At 50.0% G+C, this 16115-nt stretch overlaps 7 protein-coding genes and 1 non-coding gene across 8 annotated transcripts; 5 read left to right on the forward strand and 3 right to left on the reverse strand.

Annotated features, from left to right (window-relative positions):
* Positions 1-760: 760 nt before the first annotated feature.
* On the forward strand, positions 761-2413 carry COCSADRAFT_37417 (uncharacterized protein). The gene is made up of 3 exons (XM_007702225.1): positions 761-970; positions 1024-1351; positions 1401-2413. The coding sequence occupies exons 1-3, from the start codon at positions 932-934 to the stop codon at positions 2174-2176; spliced, it is 1143 nt and encodes a 380-aa protein (XP_007700415.1). The 5' UTR covers positions 761-931; the 3' UTR covers positions 2177-2413.
* A 1072-nt stretch (positions 2414-3485) lies between these two features.
* COCSADRAFT_t49 lies at positions 3486-3589 on the forward strand. The gene has a single exon. It is a non-coding gene; the product is annotated as a tRNA-Lys (tRNA).
* A 1481-nt stretch (positions 3590-5070) lies between these two features.
* On the forward strand, positions 5071-6740 carry COCSADRAFT_37418 (uncharacterized protein). The gene is made up of 4 exons (XM_007702226.1): positions 5071-5316; positions 5369-5701; positions 5750-6267; positions 6325-6740. Exons 1-4 carry the CDS (start codon positions 5080-5082, stop codon positions 6485-6487), a joined length of 1251 nt encoding a protein of 416 aa, XP_007700416.1. The 5' UTR covers positions 5071-5079; the 3' UTR covers positions 6488-6740.
* Positions 6741-6752: 12 nt separating this feature from the next.
* Positions 6753-9757, forward strand: COCSADRAFT_118766 (uncharacterized protein). The gene is made up of 2 exons (XM_007702509.1): positions 6753-6978; positions 7033-9757. Exons 1-2 carry the CDS (start codon positions 6823-6825, stop codon positions 9670-9672), a joined length of 2796 nt encoding a protein of 931 aa, XP_007700699.1. The 5' UTR covers positions 6753-6822; the 3' UTR covers positions 9673-9757.
* Positions 9757-11099, reverse strand: COCSADRAFT_37420 (uncharacterized protein). The gene is made up of 3 exons (XM_007702227.1): positions 10975-11099; positions 10805-10915; positions 9757-10682 (listed from the first exon to the last, which is right to left on the reverse strand). The coding sequence occupies exons 1-3, from the start codon at positions 10996-10998 to the stop codon at positions 9870-9872; spliced, it is 948 nt and encodes a 315-aa protein (XP_007700417.1). The 5' UTR covers positions 10999-11099; the 3' UTR covers positions 9757-9869.
* Positions 11100-11111: 12 nt separating this feature from the next.
* Positions 11112-11770, reverse strand: COCSADRAFT_330127 (uncharacterized protein). The gene has a single exon (XM_007702510.1). It carries the CDS (start codon positions 11496-11498, stop codon positions 11229-11231), a length of 270 nt encoding a protein of 89 aa, XP_007700700.1. The 5' UTR covers positions 11499-11770; the 3' UTR covers positions 11112-11228.
* A 72-nt stretch (positions 11771-11842) lies between these two features.
* On the forward strand, positions 11843-13748 carry COCSADRAFT_330123 (uncharacterized protein). Its single transcript, XM_007702511.1, has 2 exons — positions 11843-12949; positions 13009-13748. Exons 1-2 carry the CDS (start codon positions 12043-12045, stop codon positions 13644-13646), a joined length of 1545 nt encoding a protein of 514 aa, XP_007700701.1. The 5' UTR covers positions 11843-12042; the 3' UTR covers positions 13647-13748.
* COCSADRAFT_330135 (uncharacterized protein) lies at positions 13749-15703 on the reverse strand. The gene is made up of 5 exons (XM_007702512.1): positions 15531-15703; positions 15236-15470; positions 14864-15173; positions 14598-14813; positions 13749-14546 (listed from the first exon to the last, which is right to left on the reverse strand). Exons 1-5 carry the CDS (start codon positions 15610-15612, stop codon positions 13851-13853), a joined length of 1539 nt encoding a protein of 512 aa, XP_007700702.1. The 5' UTR covers positions 15613-15703; the 3' UTR covers positions 13749-13850.
* Between the last annotated feature and the right edge of the window lie 412 nt (positions 15704-16115).

Below are 16115 nucleotides of genomic sequence, written 5' to 3' on the forward strand. Positions count from 1 at the left end.
AGCCCAAAGGTCTGAGTTCCATTAATGTGCAACGATATGACATGATGATACAGATGGATCGGCTCCATAGCGTTGTTGCCCAACGAAACTAGCACCCCAGCTCTCATGGAAGATTGCAGTCAGCTTACCCGGTCTCGTTGGGCGCAGACAATAAGTGCTAAGTATGTACAAGGTCTTCCATGGTCATGTATTTGTATATCTCATCACTCCAGAAATTAGTCGCAGCCTAAAGGTTTGGATCAGCTCGGCCTTGTGTTGTGTAGAAGGCATGGGTGCTAGGTATAGCGTGAATGCGGGGGAGGGACACGTGTGTAGCAGTCGCCAAAGTATCTGCGAAGACTATTGTGCGGCATTCCCGCTAGGCCGGCATGACGGTGCCCAAGCATGGCATTCTTGGTTGCTACACAGACAAGTCGGAGGCTGAGAAGCCCATGGTCTGGGGAGAAGCTAGCGGGGTTGGCTGCATGACGTCATCGCGCATTCTACCCACCCTTTGCTTGCCCGGCTCACACAGTACATCCATATCCCGAGAGGGGCGGTCAGCCAGCTGCGGCTATACTTGTCTTGATGCTTACGCGGCGTATCGTACAATCAGCTGCTCTCGATGCTAATGCACGGCTAATCTTAGGGCTCGGATGCGACTCGCTGTGCCGCAGGTTAAGCGGTACCACAGTGTGCGTCATTGTGCGCGACAAGAACAATCGCTTTAATCCCGCGCTCTTCACCTTCATCCCGTCATGTCATTTGCTACTCCAAAACTGTGACTACGCGCGCTAGAAAAAAAACAAAGAGCTAGAGCATTGCGGGGTTTGAGTGGGTGCACTGTTGATATACTTCTTCAATTCTGCAATTCGCATTCTCTTTTCCTGCATTTTGCATTTCGGGAGTGACGTGCGTGTAAGAGAACTGCCCCAGGGAAACTGTCGCGAAAATGAACTACGCATCGTGGATAGAAGAGAAGAAGCTCAAGGTACATACTGGTGACACGCAGTCACACGGTCAAAGCTGACTCGACACGCTCAGAAAACCTTCATTGTAGCTACATTGGCCTCCACTCTTGTCGGCACCTTTACGGCGTCTCTAGGTCTATGGGAGCGCATTGCGGATAGACGTGCTCAGCACAGACAGAAACAGCGCGATATCAAACAGGATAGCGAAATCAAGGAGTTGAGGATGCAGTTTGAGGAAGCCCAGCAAAAGGCAGAAAAAAGACAGGAGGAGATTGATCGGCTTCGGAACGGCCGAGGACGAGATGATGTAGGAAGCAACTTTGAGAGAGACATGATGATGGTGCAGAGAATGTACGATCAAGGCTACGGTCGGATAGGCAGTCGGTTCGCGCAAGGCGATCGTAAGTATCTCACTCAAAGACAATAGGCCCAATGCTAACCTCAATGCAGCAATCATCGAGAACCAGCTCCAAGCGCAAATCATAGCCCTTCAGCAGACAGTGATTAGTGTACTCCAAGACGCTCTTTATAGCGATCGTCAACTTACCCGCACTGACATGGCGAAATTAATCAACGCCTCCAATGAAGCTCGCGAAAATTCTCTCGAAGCCCTCCGGCAAGCTCAACAGCGCTTGGGAGGTTCACAGGTCAGCAACGGCTCTCATCGATCTGCATCGCCCTTGCGTTCTCTCCCACCTCCACAGCGCGCTTCTTCCGCTGTTCTAGATGGACCTGAGCAACTCTTTTGCCCTTATGCTCTTGATATCCAACGCATACAAAACAAGCCCTTGGCAGCCAGCTTCGCCCCAGGAGGTAGCTGCATATGTCCCGCCTGTGGCCTCCAACTGGACGTCACTAGCGAGGACTTTTGGATGATCGGAAAACGCACGCCCATCACCGTCTGGGACAAGACAACCGGCTACGAATCCGAGGTATTCGATACCCGCGAGTTCCGTCTCGCACAGCGCTTCGTTGTCCAGTGTCATACACCAGATGGAGAGTATGCGTGTACAATATGTAGCAAAGGCCAGGACGTGGATGCGATTTGTCGAACTGTGGAGAGTCTAGTTAAGCATGTAGGTACATACCATGATGCAGCTGAACTGGAACGCGAACCAGATCTGAGGGAAGTAAAGGTGGAGACTAAGCGGTTGAGTTTACCGGCGCCCCCACCGCTATCAAGTGATCCACGACCGTTACTCAGGGAGGAAGTGATTTATCGTTAATTTTGCCTTGATGAGCAGTTCTAAAAGGTTTACTTGCAGATTAGCGCCCTTCTTACTCGTTATGGCGAGGCGTTCAAGACGTTGTCTTCCTTGTATCCGAGATGAACTTCTTGTGGGCTAGATGGTTGCACTTACACGTTACTATCTTCCAATGCCTGTTTGTAATATAGAAACCATTTAATGAACTAACGGCCTACATACCCTAAATACAATCCCAACATATCTTTCGCTCTTCCAGTCTTTGTCTAGGGCAACGCTTGCACACGTCAGGTCACATTTGCCGCAAGGCTGCCGCCATACCCGTCCTGTCTCACTATCCCCACAGCGTGCGAGGCTTATGCAGTGACAAGAACGGTAACTGAGATGGTCTGAACGGTAATCGAAAAGCTTATTTGAACGTACGCAGCCTTGCAATGACGCCTAGGGACATTGTCGGAATGCGACAGGGTCCGTGCACCCATGTGCGTCACTAGGCTGTGGACATGTGTAAGGTGTCCTCGGCCGCGATACTACTACATATCAACACTGAGAATAGCAATCTATCTTAGTGAGGCCTCCCATTTACAAATCCTAATTCACTATCTATTATTCTATCTCAACTTCGTTTCAGGCGGAGACATGTCAATGCCTGTTGTTTATGCTTACACCGTCTGGCGGCTGCCGTCTAGTACCTCAACCGACACCAGCTTCATATGAAGGCATGACCTCCCCATATTCTGGAAGAAACTTTTCTGTATTTCGCCTCAGTAAAGCTGGGTGCGATAGACTCACACAGACAAAGGGATAGCAACAACAGCGTGTCAAGGTCTATTTACTGCCGACGACGGAAATAGCATTGATTGCAGCTCTATATTACTCAGGAAAGTCCAAATACCTACGCTACTATTCTTCCAGCATACTTGAATGATTGAAGGCACTACTACGTTGCAAAGCCGACCAGGTAATATGGTCATGTAGTACCATGATACCATCAGCATGTCGGATATCAGGGCAATCCCGGTCTTCTCGCTGGACCTTCTCCGGAAACTATCACACATACCGTGATATCCTACAGAAGAACGGAGCTAACAGTAACCAAGTACACTTGCCGTTGGCACTTCGCGTAATGTCCTCAGAATGACGTTCGCCGACACTTCGCCGCCGCCGCCGCTACCGGCCCCACTCAACCATACAAAATTTTCCTTACTACCAAACAACCTGTAACAAAGCACGAACAAGAACTTATGTTTTGCAGAGCAAGTTGCAAAAAGCTTTTACAAGTGAATCATGAAGGATACAAATACATTTGTCTTCATCTAAAAAACAACAAGCCCGGCTAGCTCAATCGGTAGAGCGTGAGACTCTTAGCTTTCACGTCCTTACTAGACACGATTGGTTATCTCAAGGTTGTGGGTTCGACCCCCACGTCGGGCTTCTCCTTTTTTGCTTATTGCCTCAGTTTTTTTTTTGAGTTTTTGGCTTGAAAACTGCCTGCATTCATGGTAGGCTATTCATATTTAACGCTCAAGCCAGGCAGCCGTCGCAATGGCGAATGTCGAATCGGGATTTTTTTTCATCGAGAGTAAATACAAAGGGAAGAGACCGCAAGATGATGAGCGGGATCAGGAAATCATTTTTCTAGTCTCTTTTTGTTTATCTCATCTGACTATTGGGTAAGGAATGCTGTTATAGCTCAGATCTGCTTGGCGCCAAAATATCATCTGTACCAGCAACTATGCTACACAACGTGATTAGTTTTTATATCTAACTATTGCATTTACCGGATTCACCCAACTATAGAGGGAATTTACTTATTATAAGAGCCAAAGTGTGTTGTCACTTGCACACCGATACCTTTTTGCACATTCTAAGGTCATTTCACAGTGGACTGACTCAACCGAGCGCCGAGCGCCGCGGAAGAGATTTTGATGGCCGCATTTATATTTTTGAAATGCACATCGCCAAATAACCAATAATGGAGAATTCGCGTCTATTCAATTGTGATGCACCTAGTAACTTGACTTGATGTTGAGGCGGCAATTCGACCAAGCGAAGTATGCATGACCTAAGTCTAGTGAAGGAATCTGCAATGCCAGTATCCCCACACTTTGTTACAGCGATTTAGAATCCTCTAAAATGTTCTTTAACTACAGTTCGCAACTACTACGTGCACTCTAGAGTGGTCCTATGTGTGCCAAATTGTAAAGTGTATGAACACTAAGAGTGGTTAACTATTCAAACAAACTTGCCATGTCAAAGGCTGCACAGTCAATAGAAGAACTGATGAGTCTCACCCCTGGTCCATTGGTCCAACGTTATGGAAATAATTTGAAATAATTCTCATCTTTCTCCAATCATTAAAATGTGGGGAAACGTGGGCTGCCTTATCAGTCAATTCTAGACCCACCTCCGCATCTAGCCCCTCGGTCTTCTGGATAGTGGCGTTGCTATTTTAAGATCTTCTACCATGCCTCACAGCCCAGTTTGAAATCGCTGTATCTGCTGACTCATACATTAGGAAGCGAGACAGCTTACAATGACAGTCAACAAGTCTTTGGTGTGTCTGGCCCTCCTAAGGGGGTGGGAAACGCTCCTTTACCCCATCAACCCGTATGCCACCAACGAATCACCAGCGCGCCAATATTGGATAGCACACGTTGCGGATTCACTTGGTCCGCTTCGCCAATGCCTTTTACCATTTTGGGATTCTTAAAAGCTTGATAGAATAGATACGGCTTACGATGCACCAGACCCCTGCTCGATTGGAGGCGCATATGCACTGCAGGACGACAGAGGACTGATGGTTCAGCAAAAACCTTAGCTTGCCGCTAACATGAATGGAGTCGCCTTTGCTTCCGATAGTTCCTGTATAAGAGACAGGGTAGAGGGATCGTTTACTCTGTTTTGGAGATCCCTTCATCGCTATGTCCTCGCCATCAAGCCGTATAGGTGAACTGGCAGCCACCATTGCCCACCATACCACTCGAGTGGACAAGTTTCTTTCCGGCAACAATCTTCCACAGCCATCTTTTGATACTCATGGTCCAGTCGATCTAGGCTTGCCTTCCGAAATCGAAGAGTCACGTGTTGCCGTTCTGCAGGCAACTCAGGAACTGAATGATCTTCTCCAAGGTCCCAGGGAGCTGATTTTCAACCACCAGGTTTGCAGCCCGAACTAACCCCAGAGCGATTTTCATGCTGATTGACGTTCAGCACAATTTTTTGGCACATCTTAAACTAATATCTCGTTACGATATTGCCCATAAGGTGCCGATGAATGGCGAGCGAACGTTTAAGGATCTCGCGGCGGAAATTGGTATAGATGAAGGCGCTCTCACACGCATCCTTCGCATGGGCATTGCGTACCGCGTATTTCAAGAGCCTCGCCCTGGCGTAATAAAACACTCCGCAGCTTCAAGACAGATTGCAGATGATACTCGCGCAGCAGGATGGGTTGCAGCAAATGTTGACGAGATGTGGCCAGCAGCTGAAAAGCTCGTGGATGCTTTGGAAAAGTGGCCCGAGGCTGCCGAGCCAAACCACACTGTATGCATACACTAAGAGCCATGCATTCAGAATACTAACGGCTTGTAGGGATTCTCATTGGGACACGAAACTGAACTGTCTTTCTATCAAGCCCTGGCCAGTGATCCAGAACGAGCTCGTCGATTTGGCGAAGGAATGAGCTTCTTCACCACCGGCGACGGATTCTCACTACGCCACTTGACAGATGGATATTCATGGAACTCGATAGCATCAGGTACTGTTGTCGACATGGGCGGCTCCCACGGCGATGCAGCCTTTGCACTGGCTCAAAAATATCCCAATCTCCATCTCGTTGTGCAAGATTTGCCCGAAGTCATTGCAAACTCGAAAGAACAAGAAGGTCTGAACGTAACATTCATGGTACACAACTTCTTCGAAGAGCAACCAGTTAAAAACGCTGATGTCTACTACTATCGCTGGACCTTACACAACTGGTCTGACAAGTACTGTCTCAAAGCACTGAGGGCGCTGATACCAGCGTTGAAGAAGGGCGCGCGGCTATTGATCGTGGATACAGTCATGCCTCCTCCTGGAACGCTCCCCAATAATCTGGAGCGAAAACTCAGGTACTTATACTTAGCCTTTGCATTCACCAGCGGCCATGATGCTAATCAGCTATTCAGGGGTATCGATCTGACCATGTTGGAGATCGGAAATGCCAAGGAACGCAGCCTGGATGAGTGGAAGACTCTGCTACAAGATGCAGACGCGAGATTCAAGTTCCGCGATATGCATCATCCTCAAGGCTCGAATTTGGCTATTGTCGAAGCTGTATGGGAGGAGTAGATGTGAAACACTTGTGGTGTTTATTGGAGAAGGAACCATGGTAGCACCAGCTATTTTATGAATCCATTGGCCGATATGAACGAGACGAGCTGATGTTCCACTATTTAGTGCGTCATTGGGAATCTAAAGACGCTATCATGGAACGGAAACATGTAGTAATCCATAGGTAATAGCCGTGCTTACTATCGATAAGAAGGCTTGGCGTAGTAGAGGCGACGCGTCGACGCGTCTAAATCAATTAATGGATAGCGTATCCAATCATCAACTCTACTTGCGTCAACCTACAATCGTTCATCTATTCAACTTTGTCTTGATAATTTACTGCATAGCTCAAAATGGCGTCTAGACCAGAGATCAAGGAGGAGGATGAGTCTGGTTTCTGCAAGTTCTTTCGCAATCTGGACGAAAAGGACAATGAGACGGTGCGCATATTCGACCGTGGCGACTATTACAGCGCCCACGGCGAGGATGCTAAGTTCATTGCGAACACTGTAAGTTTGTCCGTGAAGGATTAGTGCATGATCAACAAATTGACATTGCTCTAGGTCTACAAAACCACAGCCGTAATCCGCAAGCTGGGACGAGAACCAGGACTCGAGTCCGTCACAATGACCGTCACCGTTTTCCGCAACTTCCTCCGAGACGCTCTATTCCGACTCAGCAAACGCATTGAGATATGGCAGTCAACAGGCAAGCGCATGGACTGGAAGGTTGTCAAACAAGCCTCACCCGGCAACCTACAAGATCTGGAGGATGAGCTGGGTGGTCAGATTGAGAGTGCCCCTATAATATTGGCGGTCAAAGTATCGGCCAAGGCATCGGAAGCACGGAGGGTGGGTGTATGCTTTGCCGACGCAAGTGTACGGGAGTTGGGCGTTTCAGAGTTCCTTGACAACGACCTCTATTCAAACTTCGAGTCACTCCTCATCCAGCTGGGTGTGAAGGAGTGTCTGGTACAACTCGACTCAACGAAGAAGGATGTCGAGCTCAGCAAGCTTCGGACTATTGCCGACAACTGCGGGTGTGCAGTGGCAGAGCGAGCACCGGCCGACTTTGGCACAAAAGATATCGAGCAAGACTTGCCTCGGTTGCTCAAGGATGATCGTGCTGCTGGTTCACTGCCTTTGACAGACCAGAAGCTGGCCATGGGCTCAGCTGCGTGTCTGATCCGGTATCTGGGCGTCATGTCTGATTCATCAAACTTTGGACAATATCAGCTCTATCAACACGACCTGTCACAATATATGAAGCTTGATGCGGCTGCGCTGAAAGCACTGAACCTCATGCCTGGACCACGAGATGGTGCCAAGAACATGAGTTTGTATGGTCTGCTCAATCACTGCAAAACACCGACCGGCAGTCGATTACTAGCACAATGGCTCAAGCAGCCACTGATGAACCTTAGCGATATTGAACGACGGCAGCAGCTGGTTGAAGCGTTTGTTAATGATACCGAACTGAGGCAGACCATGCAAGAAGAGCATCTGCGCTCGATACCCGACCTATATCGGCTAGCAAAGAAGTTTCAGCGCAAGGCAGCTAACTTGGAAGACGTTGTACGGGCATACCAAGTTGTCATTCGGTTACCGGGCTTCCTCAGCGCTCTCGAGGCAGTCATTGACGAGCAATACAAAGAGCCACTTGACGCAGAATATACGGAGAAGCTCCGTCAATACACCACAGCGTTTGCGGGCCTGCAAGACATGGTGGAGACGACGGTTGATTTGGAGGCTCTTGACAACCATGAATTCATTATCAAGCCAGAGTTTGATGAATCGCTAAAGACCATCCGTAAGCGTCTGGATAAGCTGAAGCGCGACATGGAGTCTGAGCATATGCGTGTGGGCGACGACCTCAATCAAGACACTGAGAAGAAGCTCTTCCTTGAAAACCACAAAGTCAACGGCTGGTGCTTCCGTCTGACGCGCAACGAAGCGGGTTGCATTCGACAAAAGAAGCAATACCAAGAAATCTCGACACAGAAGAACGGTGTCTACTTCACAACAAACACCCTTCAAGAAAAGCGCAGAGAGTTTGACCAGTTGTCTGAAAATTACAACCGCACACAGGCAGGTCTGGTCAACGAAGTCGTCTCTGTAGCTTCATCCTACGTCCCTGTCATCGAGAAGCTCGCCGCGGTGCTTGCACACCTCGATGTCATTGTCGCCTTTGCACACGTCTCTGTTCATGCGCCAACCTCGTACACACGGCCCAAGATGCACCCACGAGGCACCGGCGACACAGTTCTCAAAGAAGCGCGACACCCATGTATGGAAATGCAAGACGACATCTCCTTCATCACAAATGACGTCTCCCTGGTCCGAAACAAGAGCGAATTCCTCATCATTACAGGACCCAATATGGGCGGTAAATCGACCTACATCCGCCAAATCGGCGTCATCGCCCTCATGGCGCAAATCGGCTGCTTCGTCCCCTGTTCAGAAGCCGAGCTTACCATTTTCGACTGCATACTCGCACGTGTGGGCGCCAGCGACAGCCAAATCAAAGGTGTATCCACCTTCATGGCCGAAATGCTCGAAACGGCCAATATCCTCAAATCGGCTACCAAGGAATCCCTCATCATCATCGATGAGCTGGGCCGTGGAACAAGTACGTACGACGGATTCGGACTGGCATGGGCCATTTCAGAGTACATCATCAAGGAGATTGGGGCGTTTGCCTTGTTTGCGACGCATTTCCACGAATTGACCGCGCTCACGGACACGTATCCGCAGGTCCAGAACCTGCACGTCGTAGCGCATATCTCCGAGGGCAGCAGCGCAGCCGACGACGATGGCGATGTAGACATGGAGAATGCGGCTGCGCAGAAGAAACGCGAAGTCACGCTTCTCTACAAGGTGGAACCGGGTTTCTCCGACCAGTCTTTTGGTATTCACGTTGCGGAGCTGGTGCGCTTCCCGCAAAAAGTCATTAATATGGCGAAGCGCAAGGCGGACGAGCTTGAAGACTTTTCTGGAAAGCATGAAGAGGGGTTTGTGCAGGCGAGTAAAGAGGAGGTTGAGGATGGGAGTCGCTTGCTGAAAGAGGTGCTTGTGGAGTGGAAAAAGGAGGTGGAGAGTAAGGGGTTGACGAAGAAGCAGCAAGTGGAGCGGATGAGGGAGTTGGTCAAGGCGAATGAGAAGTTGATGGCGAATGGGTTTTTCAAGAGCATCCAGGCGCTGTGAAGGGGTATAGTCGATGATAGGGTGAGAGCAAAGCGAGCAAGAAAGCAGAACACTAATTCAATGAATGAACAAACAACCTTTCTTGACTGGGCTTGGTGCGATGTGATTGTGAATTGATTATGGTATCATATGAGGTACTTTAGAGTCATGTTTCATCGTACGATGCAAGTGCTTCCACACAGAACATGTCCTACATCTCACCTCTTGAGCTCAGCAAACCGTCTCGACAGTTCATCAACGTCCGGTATCTTGCCGAGCCCATCCTCCTTCTTGGCCGGCTTCTTGGCACTCGCATCGCTCTTTGCGATTTTGGCTGCCGCACTGCCTGGTAACTTTAACCTGGGAGCGACATTATCTGTGCTAGGGCTTGGAGGTACGACTCGCAGCGGACTTTGGGGGCCGAGTTTCTTTGGCGTTGTAGCTTTGGCCAGGGCCTCTCTCTCCTCTGCCTTCTTACTTTTGCTGGGGTCAGCATCGTCTGTAGTCAATGGGTCTTCGAGGACTCCTTCAGCTCTCTCAGCTACTCCGCCCGAGGGTTCGTCATCTTCATCGTCTTCAGCCTCGTCCTCGCTCTTGGACGTGCCATACGGCACGCCATAGAATCTCGCAATCTCCGTCATGTAGGCCTCGACCAACTCTGTCTTTGGTGTTTCCACTCGCAGCTTCTTGATTACTCTCTCTGCGACGCCCTCGCCCTCCATACTGGCTATGGCGACATCCTTGCCAAACTTATCCACAAGCAGCGCCCGGACCGTCTGCAACTCCTTGATCTCTGTGCGCGGCGCGGCATATATTATGCTGCGGACGGCCTCCTCCAACGCAGGGTCGAGCAGCGTCGCCGACGAAGAAGCCGCGGAGGTGGTGTTTGAAGACGAGATCTGGGATTCGAGGAGCTGGGAGCGGGCAAGCAGAAGTTCGCAGTAGAGTTCGAGGATCTCGTGCAGTTCGGTGGTAATGTCTGTGCGAATAATGTTTTCTACGCGTATCCTTGCAGATTGGACTTTGCCGACCTAGTGGGAAGGGGGGATCAGGTCAGCAGGTGGTGGGTGATGGTATGCGCGCGCGGTCATTTGCGCGGCCATCTTCTTTTGCGACGAAAAGCAATGGAATACGGGCACGTTGCCATGCGTACCTCGATGAGTTGCGCCATTTCTCGCCTCTGCTGCTTTACTTTTGCGCTGTCTTTTTGCTGCACCATGCGCAGTCGCGATATGGACAGCTTGAGCTGTATCTTGAGCTTCGCCTACCCCTCATTAGCCTTCCCGGGGTGCTGCTGCCTTGAAGCATGTCGCCAAACCGTACAACTAAAGAGACTGGAGGCGCCATTGTGTATATATGTGTGTAGTTGTGGTGCTTGGAGACGACGTCGTAGTTGTTTGTGGTGGGGCGTGCGTGGGGTAATGGCGGCTGTCCATATACGTAAGGTGAAGCTACAGGTCGGGCTGGGAGCTGGATGCAGACGCAGACGCGGAATGCTGGGCCGGGGCGACACGCGGCCAAGGTTCCAACGGCTTGGACCCCCCTCCCCCCTGCACGTCACAAACCTCGTCCAACGACTATCGCCATCCTCCCTGAATTTCCAAAGCGGCATACCCATGACACGCACACGCATTTCTTCGTAGGATTGGCAGGATCGCCAGGAGAACTAGGATGGCCAGGATCACGTAACTATGAGTCGTCCTTCTTGGCGCCATTGCATATCTTGCAAGCTTCAAATCATTGGTCATCCCCTTTGCCTTGTGCAATACACAATACACAACCCGTCTAGTCACAGAGACTTGACATTCGAATCCTGGCAGATTTCTGTTCTTTTCTCTGCAGGCCATGAGGGGCAACTGGTCCGATCTCTCATCATACGAGGCCAGTTCCGAGGAGTACAGCAGATCCACTGCTTTAAAGAGCTTTTACCCTGGTTCATACAATAATGCCAAGGCCGTGCCTCCTCCTTGCCTATCAACGAGGTTTTCATTGGACGCAGACCGACAAGAAGCGCGCAACAACGGAAGGAGTAGCGAATAGCCAGTCTCCTTACGGCGGGTATGGCGCCTAACTCCTACCGAATCCGTCTGGACAAACGGTCCAACATGGTTGCTGTTGATATCCTTACTTGTTTAGTCAACGACAACATAAACGTACCGCTTTATCAGCACTAACGATTCACTGATTGTGCTGCAACTGAATCATGAATAGCCGAAACCTGGTGTCGATCATGAAAGCCGGCCACTGCAAAATGGGTAGAAATGGGCCTTCGCCCTTCCATTATGGCGACAGATTTTCACAAATTATTTTGGTTCTGCTTGAAATTCATCGAGTAATCATTACACTTTTCACCATTCCGCGGGTGATCAACCTACTAAAAACGCTACTATCATGGGCCGTGCCGCTTTTCAGCTAGGGAACGGGAGGGTCAATGCGGACGCCTCCACGCCACCACGACACCGTACACTCATTCTCGATCTCGGTGACGTGCTCTTTCATTACTCTTCTCGCTACCTCACAGCCCTTTCTCGTCAAGAGTTCCAGGCGGTCCTTCTGACTCCCACATGGGCCGAGCTTGATCGTGGTCGCATTGGCGAGGACGAAGCTCTCGCAAAAATTGGCAAAGATCTGTCCCTAGACCCAAAAGCAATCAAGGAAGGATTAACACAATGCCGCAAGACGCTTTGTGTAGACAAGGATCTCGTTGATGAGATTGCAAAGATCAAGAAAGAGATGGATGGGCACCTCAAGGTCTACGCCATGAGTAACATCTCCAAGCACGACTTTGCACATCTCAAGACTGTGCTGTCTGACTGGAGTATGTTTGATGGCGAATTCACGTCGTGTGACGCTGGCATGGCCAAGCCTGAGCTCAACTTTTACAAATACGTCCTTGATACAATCGGCGTCAGTGACCCGTCATCGGCCATCTTCGTCGACGACAAAATCATCAACGTCACTGCAGCACGCTCCTTTGGAATTCAAGGTCTCGTCTTTAAATCAGCACCAGCTCTCCTCCGCCAACTGCGAAACACGCTCTTCGACCCTGTAGTCCGGGCACGCAAATACATGGCCACCAACGCACACAAACACACTTCGCACATAGAAGACGGCACAGAGTTCCCTGAACGATTCTCCCAGTTTCTCATCCACTGGGAACTCAAAGAACCCGCCTGGCTCACTCTATCTGCGCCCGGCGCTTCGGAGGCCCAAATCAAAGCCGACATCCAAAAAGCTTCTTCTGAAGCAAGAACCTGGAACTACTTCAACGGTACCCCCGTAGGCACAACAAAAACATGTAAGTCACTTCCACACTTCCTCTGCCTGAAATTCAAAGCTAATCCTAAACCTCTACAGTCCCCGACGACGTCGACGATACATCCATGGCCCTCCTCGCCTTCTCCCCACCCCGCTCCTCCGCCAATCCCATCCTCGACCTCATGGCCAAAACCCGTCACAGCAGAGACAACCTCGTACTAACCTACTTCGACCCAAAGCGTCCGGGACTCTGCCCCTTCGTATTGGTAAACGTAATCCGCGTCTTCTACCACTACAACCGCGGCAGTGAAGTAAAACCCGAACTCGAATACGTCACGCGTATCCTGCTTAACCGCGCCTATGTCAATGGGACTGCAGTGTATAATTCTGCGGAACCGTTTTTATACTTTATGGCGTGCTTGGTTGATGCGAATCAGCATCAGCCTGAGATTCTTGCGCTGAGGGAGCCATTGGCTGTGGCACTGCGAGAGAGAGTCGGGCAAAAAGATGATTCGTTTGCGGTTGCGGCACGAGTGTTGTCATGTCAGAAGTTGGGGGTTTGGGCCCGTTCCGACATCGAGTATCTCAAGGAGCTGCAGGATTGTGATGGAGGCTGGGAGATGGGGTGGGTGTGCAGGTTTGGGAGGTCGCAGAAGAAGATTGGGAACCGGGGTGTGCCTACAGCGTTTGCTATCAAGGCGCTTGAGCATGAACACCGGATTCAGGGTGAGCCATGATAGATTTTGGATGAATCTTGAAGTTTCGTTTTTTTTCTGTTTTGTTCTTATGAGCACATGGAGGGAAGGGGGAAGACCTGTTATTGTCGCTAATAATACACGTAGCGCTCTTCCTAAAATAAATTTGTTGCTATAGGATTCATATAGCTTGATATCACTGTGCTACTTGAACACTATGATGAATACGTACGTGGGAAGCTACATTCAGTCACCCTGACTCACTCTCTCCGCTATAACCGCCTCCTGCTTCTCATTAATGTGTGCAAAATTCCTGTATCTCTGCTCTTCATCCGACTTGCTGCTCCTAATTACCTGCCTATTTTCCTTGTTCAGACCCATGCAGAGTCTTGGTTTCTCGAAGAACATGGTATCAATCTGCTCCAGCGTCCTTCCAGATGTCTCCACACCAAAGAAGTATGTAAGTGGCACGAAAGACGCGCAAACCACAGCCCAGACCCAGAAGTAGTGGCCCTTGATGTTGTCGAGACCGATGGGTGTGACCATTACGACGACAAAGTTGGACATCCAGTGCGAAAAGACGCCCACGGCCGTGGCTTTGTTACGAACGCGAAGGGGTTGGATCTCGGCAGAGTAGGACCACGATACGGGCAAGATACCGAGAGTGAAGCAGTCCAAGTACAGGAACATGAATGCCACTGCGGCTGCTGCGCTCGAGAAGCTATTCTTGGCCAGGCAACCCGCGATTATGGCCATGCAGACTGCACAACCAGCCGAAGATCCCATGACCGACCAGCGCCGCCCGATCTTGTCTATGTAAAAGTATGGAGGCCACGAGAAAACAGCGTATTGAGAGAACGCTATGGATGCTAGAATGAGAGCCATGCTCGGTGTGTAGCCGAGATACTCTTGGAATATGTAGGCGAGGTAGTAGCAGAGAGCCTGCGTCCAAGTCAGTATCTAGGTGTAAAACTCCAGTTGGAGAGAGCTTACGTTAATACCAGACCACTGGTTCATCATGTATGGGCCCATGCCGAGAAGGACGCGATGCAAGTTTCGAGTCTTAGTAGCATTGCTGAAGACTTCACCCCAGGTGGGCTCTTCCTCGCTGCTTTCGGCCTCAATCGCATCGAGAATCTCTTGTAGCTGGCCCTGAACTTCCTCATCATCAAGAGGCTTGTCGAGCAACCGACTGATAGTATGCTTAGCCTATCTACAGCGTCAGTAATAGTACCTTGGCGCACGTTGATTGGACTTGCCTCGTCGGTTCTACCACGAGATGCCAGCCATCGCGGCGTCTCGCATAGGAACGGACAAAGCGCCAGAACCATGAGTGAGAACAAAATCTGGCAAGCGACAGGGAAGCGCCATTGCAACGAGCTATTGGCGTACAGTGTCGCGAAACATAGCCAAGAAGCAATCGCAACTCCAATAATGATGAGAGCAGACTGAACAACTAGCAATGCGCCGCGGTTGTGCGCAGGTAGTGTTTCCGACTGCAGAATAGGCACCGCAACCGTTGAGAGCCCAACACCGACACCGCCAATGATGCGAGCGACGAACATTTGCCTATAGAGGAGCATAAATGTCAGCAGGTTTCTCTTACATCCCTGGAGAGGAGATTTCCTAACCAATACTCAAAGCTAGCAGTCTGTACAGCAGCTCCCACAACAACGATAAGGTTGGCAAGAATAATCGACCGCTTCCGTCCAATCTTCTCTCCATACAAAAACGCAACAACAGCACCAAGCGCGCATCCTATATCGTAAATCGCCGTGACCAGCCCAGTCATCGTAGGATTCGGGTTGCCCAGCGTATCCTTGAAGCGTTGACCACCGAGGATACCACCAAAAAGACCCTGATCATCTTGCCAAAATATCAGCTTCTGATTACCTGGAGGGTACGTGGTACAGCGTGCATACTCACATCCAAAGAGCAGAAAGTCCAACCCCGATGTCAAAAGAATAACAGTAACAAGGCTCTTGCCCCTAAACTCTGTAAAACCCATGCTGAAAAAGATGCCCTAGACACCCGCTACTCTGCAAAAGTAGATCACTGTGGGTTGATACAGTATTATGGGACCCCCAACCACACGTCCACCCTCTTCTTTTATATACTCATTGATACCCGGATTGATGTGCACCCGGGTTTTCCTTTACAGGCCTAATGCATTTTGCATCTCCAGGACGATCATAGTAGTGTTTGGATGCCATGATGGACGGTAATAGTAGGTCCGGGGTAAATGTGGGGAACTGCGGAGAAAAAAGGTGCTATGGAACGGCTGTCTTTTGCGGGGGGTGGGAATGTCATATGAGATCCTAGCTAGAAAATCAAGGTTGTGGTTGTATTGGCGGACTGGGCGTTGTGCGGGGTTGCCAGATTGGGGAATGCCGTGTTGGAAGTAAGGAAGGTTCGTCGGCAATGCAGCGCCTATGTACGGTAGTCACGTTTGCTTTTTTAGTCATGAAGGGGTCGAGAGCTAATTCTGATGACTCGTAGATGTTTACGTTG

The sequence above is a fragment of the Bipolaris sorokiniana genome (assembly GCF_000338995.1).
Source record: "Bipolaris sorokiniana ND90Pr unplaced genomic scaffold COCSAscaffold_8, whole genome shotgun sequence".
NCBI classification, from domain to species: Eukaryota; Fungi; Ascomycota; class Dothideomycetes; order Pleosporales; family Pleosporaceae; genus Bipolaris; species Bipolaris sorokiniana.

What these genes read in the sequence shown, in the direction of transcription:
- COCSADRAFT_37417 (XM_007702225.1), top strand. Translation starts at nt 932, where the DNA reads ATGAACTACGCATCGTGGATAGAAGAGAAGAAGCTCAAG. An exon ending in TAGAAGAGAAGAAGCTCAAG is followed by an intron (nt 971 to 1,023) that starts GTACATACTGGT and finishes CGACACGCTCAG; the next exon opens with AAAACCTTCATTGTAGCTAC. An exon ending in TCGGTTCGCGCAAGGCGATC is followed by an intron (nt 1,352 to 1,400) that starts GTAAGTATCTCA and finishes ACCTCAATGCAG; the next exon opens with CAATCATCGAGAACCAGCTC.
- COCSADRAFT_37418 (XM_007702226.1), top strand. Translation starts at nt 5,080, where the DNA reads ATGTCCTCGCCATCAAGCCGTATAGGTGAACTGGCAGCCACCATTGCC. An exon ending in AGCTGATTTTCAACCACCAG is followed by an intron (nt 5,317 to 5,368) that starts GTTTGCAGCCCG and finishes ATTGACGTTCAG; the next exon opens with CACAATTTTTTGGCACATCT. An exon ending in CTGCCGAGCCAAACCACACT is followed by an intron (nt 5,702 to 5,749) that starts GTATGCATACAC and finishes AACGGCTTGTAG; the next exon opens with GGATTCTCATTGGGACACGA.
- COCSADRAFT_118766 (XM_007702509.1), top strand. Translation starts at nt 6,823, where the DNA reads ATGGCGTCTAGACCAGAGATCAAGGAGGAGGATGAGTCTGGTTTCTGC. An exon ending in CTAAGTTCATTGCGAACACT is followed by an intron (nt 6,979 to 7,032) that starts GTAAGTTTGTCC and finishes ACATTGCTCTAG; the next exon opens with GTCTACAAAACCACAGCCGT.
- COCSADRAFT_37420 (XM_007702227.1), bottom strand. Translation starts at nt 10,998, where the DNA reads ATGGCGCCTCCAGTCTCTTTAGTT. An exon ending in CGCCTCCAGTCTCTTTAGTT is followed by an intron (nt 10,916 to 10,974) that starts GTACGGTTTGGC and finishes AATGAGGGGTAG; the next exon opens with GCGAAGCTCAAGATACAGCT. An exon ending in AAATGGCGCAACTCATCGAG is followed by an intron (nt 10,683 to 10,804) that starts GTACGCATGGCA and finishes CCTTCCCACTAG; the next exon opens with GTCGGCAAAGTCCAATCTGC.
- COCSADRAFT_330127 (XM_007702510.1), bottom strand. Translation starts at nt 11,498, where the DNA reads ATGGCCTGCAGAGAAAAGAACAGAAATCTGCCAGGATTCGAATGTCAA.
- COCSADRAFT_330123 (XM_007702511.1), top strand. Translation starts at nt 12,043, where the DNA reads ATGGGCCGTGCCGCTTTTCAGCTAGGGAACGGGAGGGTCAATGCGGAC. An exon ending in CGTAGGCACAACAAAAACAT is followed by an intron (nt 12,950 to 13,008) that starts GTAAGTCACTTC and finishes AAACCTCTACAG; the next exon opens with TCCCCGACGACGTCGACGAT.
- COCSADRAFT_330135 (XM_007702512.1), bottom strand. Translation starts at nt 15,612, where the DNA reads ATGGGTTTTACAGAGTTTAGGGGCAAGAGCCTTGTTACTGTTATTCTT. An exon ending in ACTGCTAGCTTTGAGTATTG is followed by an intron (nt 15,174 to 15,235) that starts GTTAGGAAATCT and finishes GCTCCTCTATAG; the next exon opens with GCAAATGTTCGTCGCTCGCA. An exon ending in CTCGTGGTAGAACCGACGAG is followed by an intron (nt 14,814 to 14,863) that starts GCAAGTCCAATC and finishes CGCTGTAGATAG; the next exon opens with GCTAAGCATACTATCAGTCG.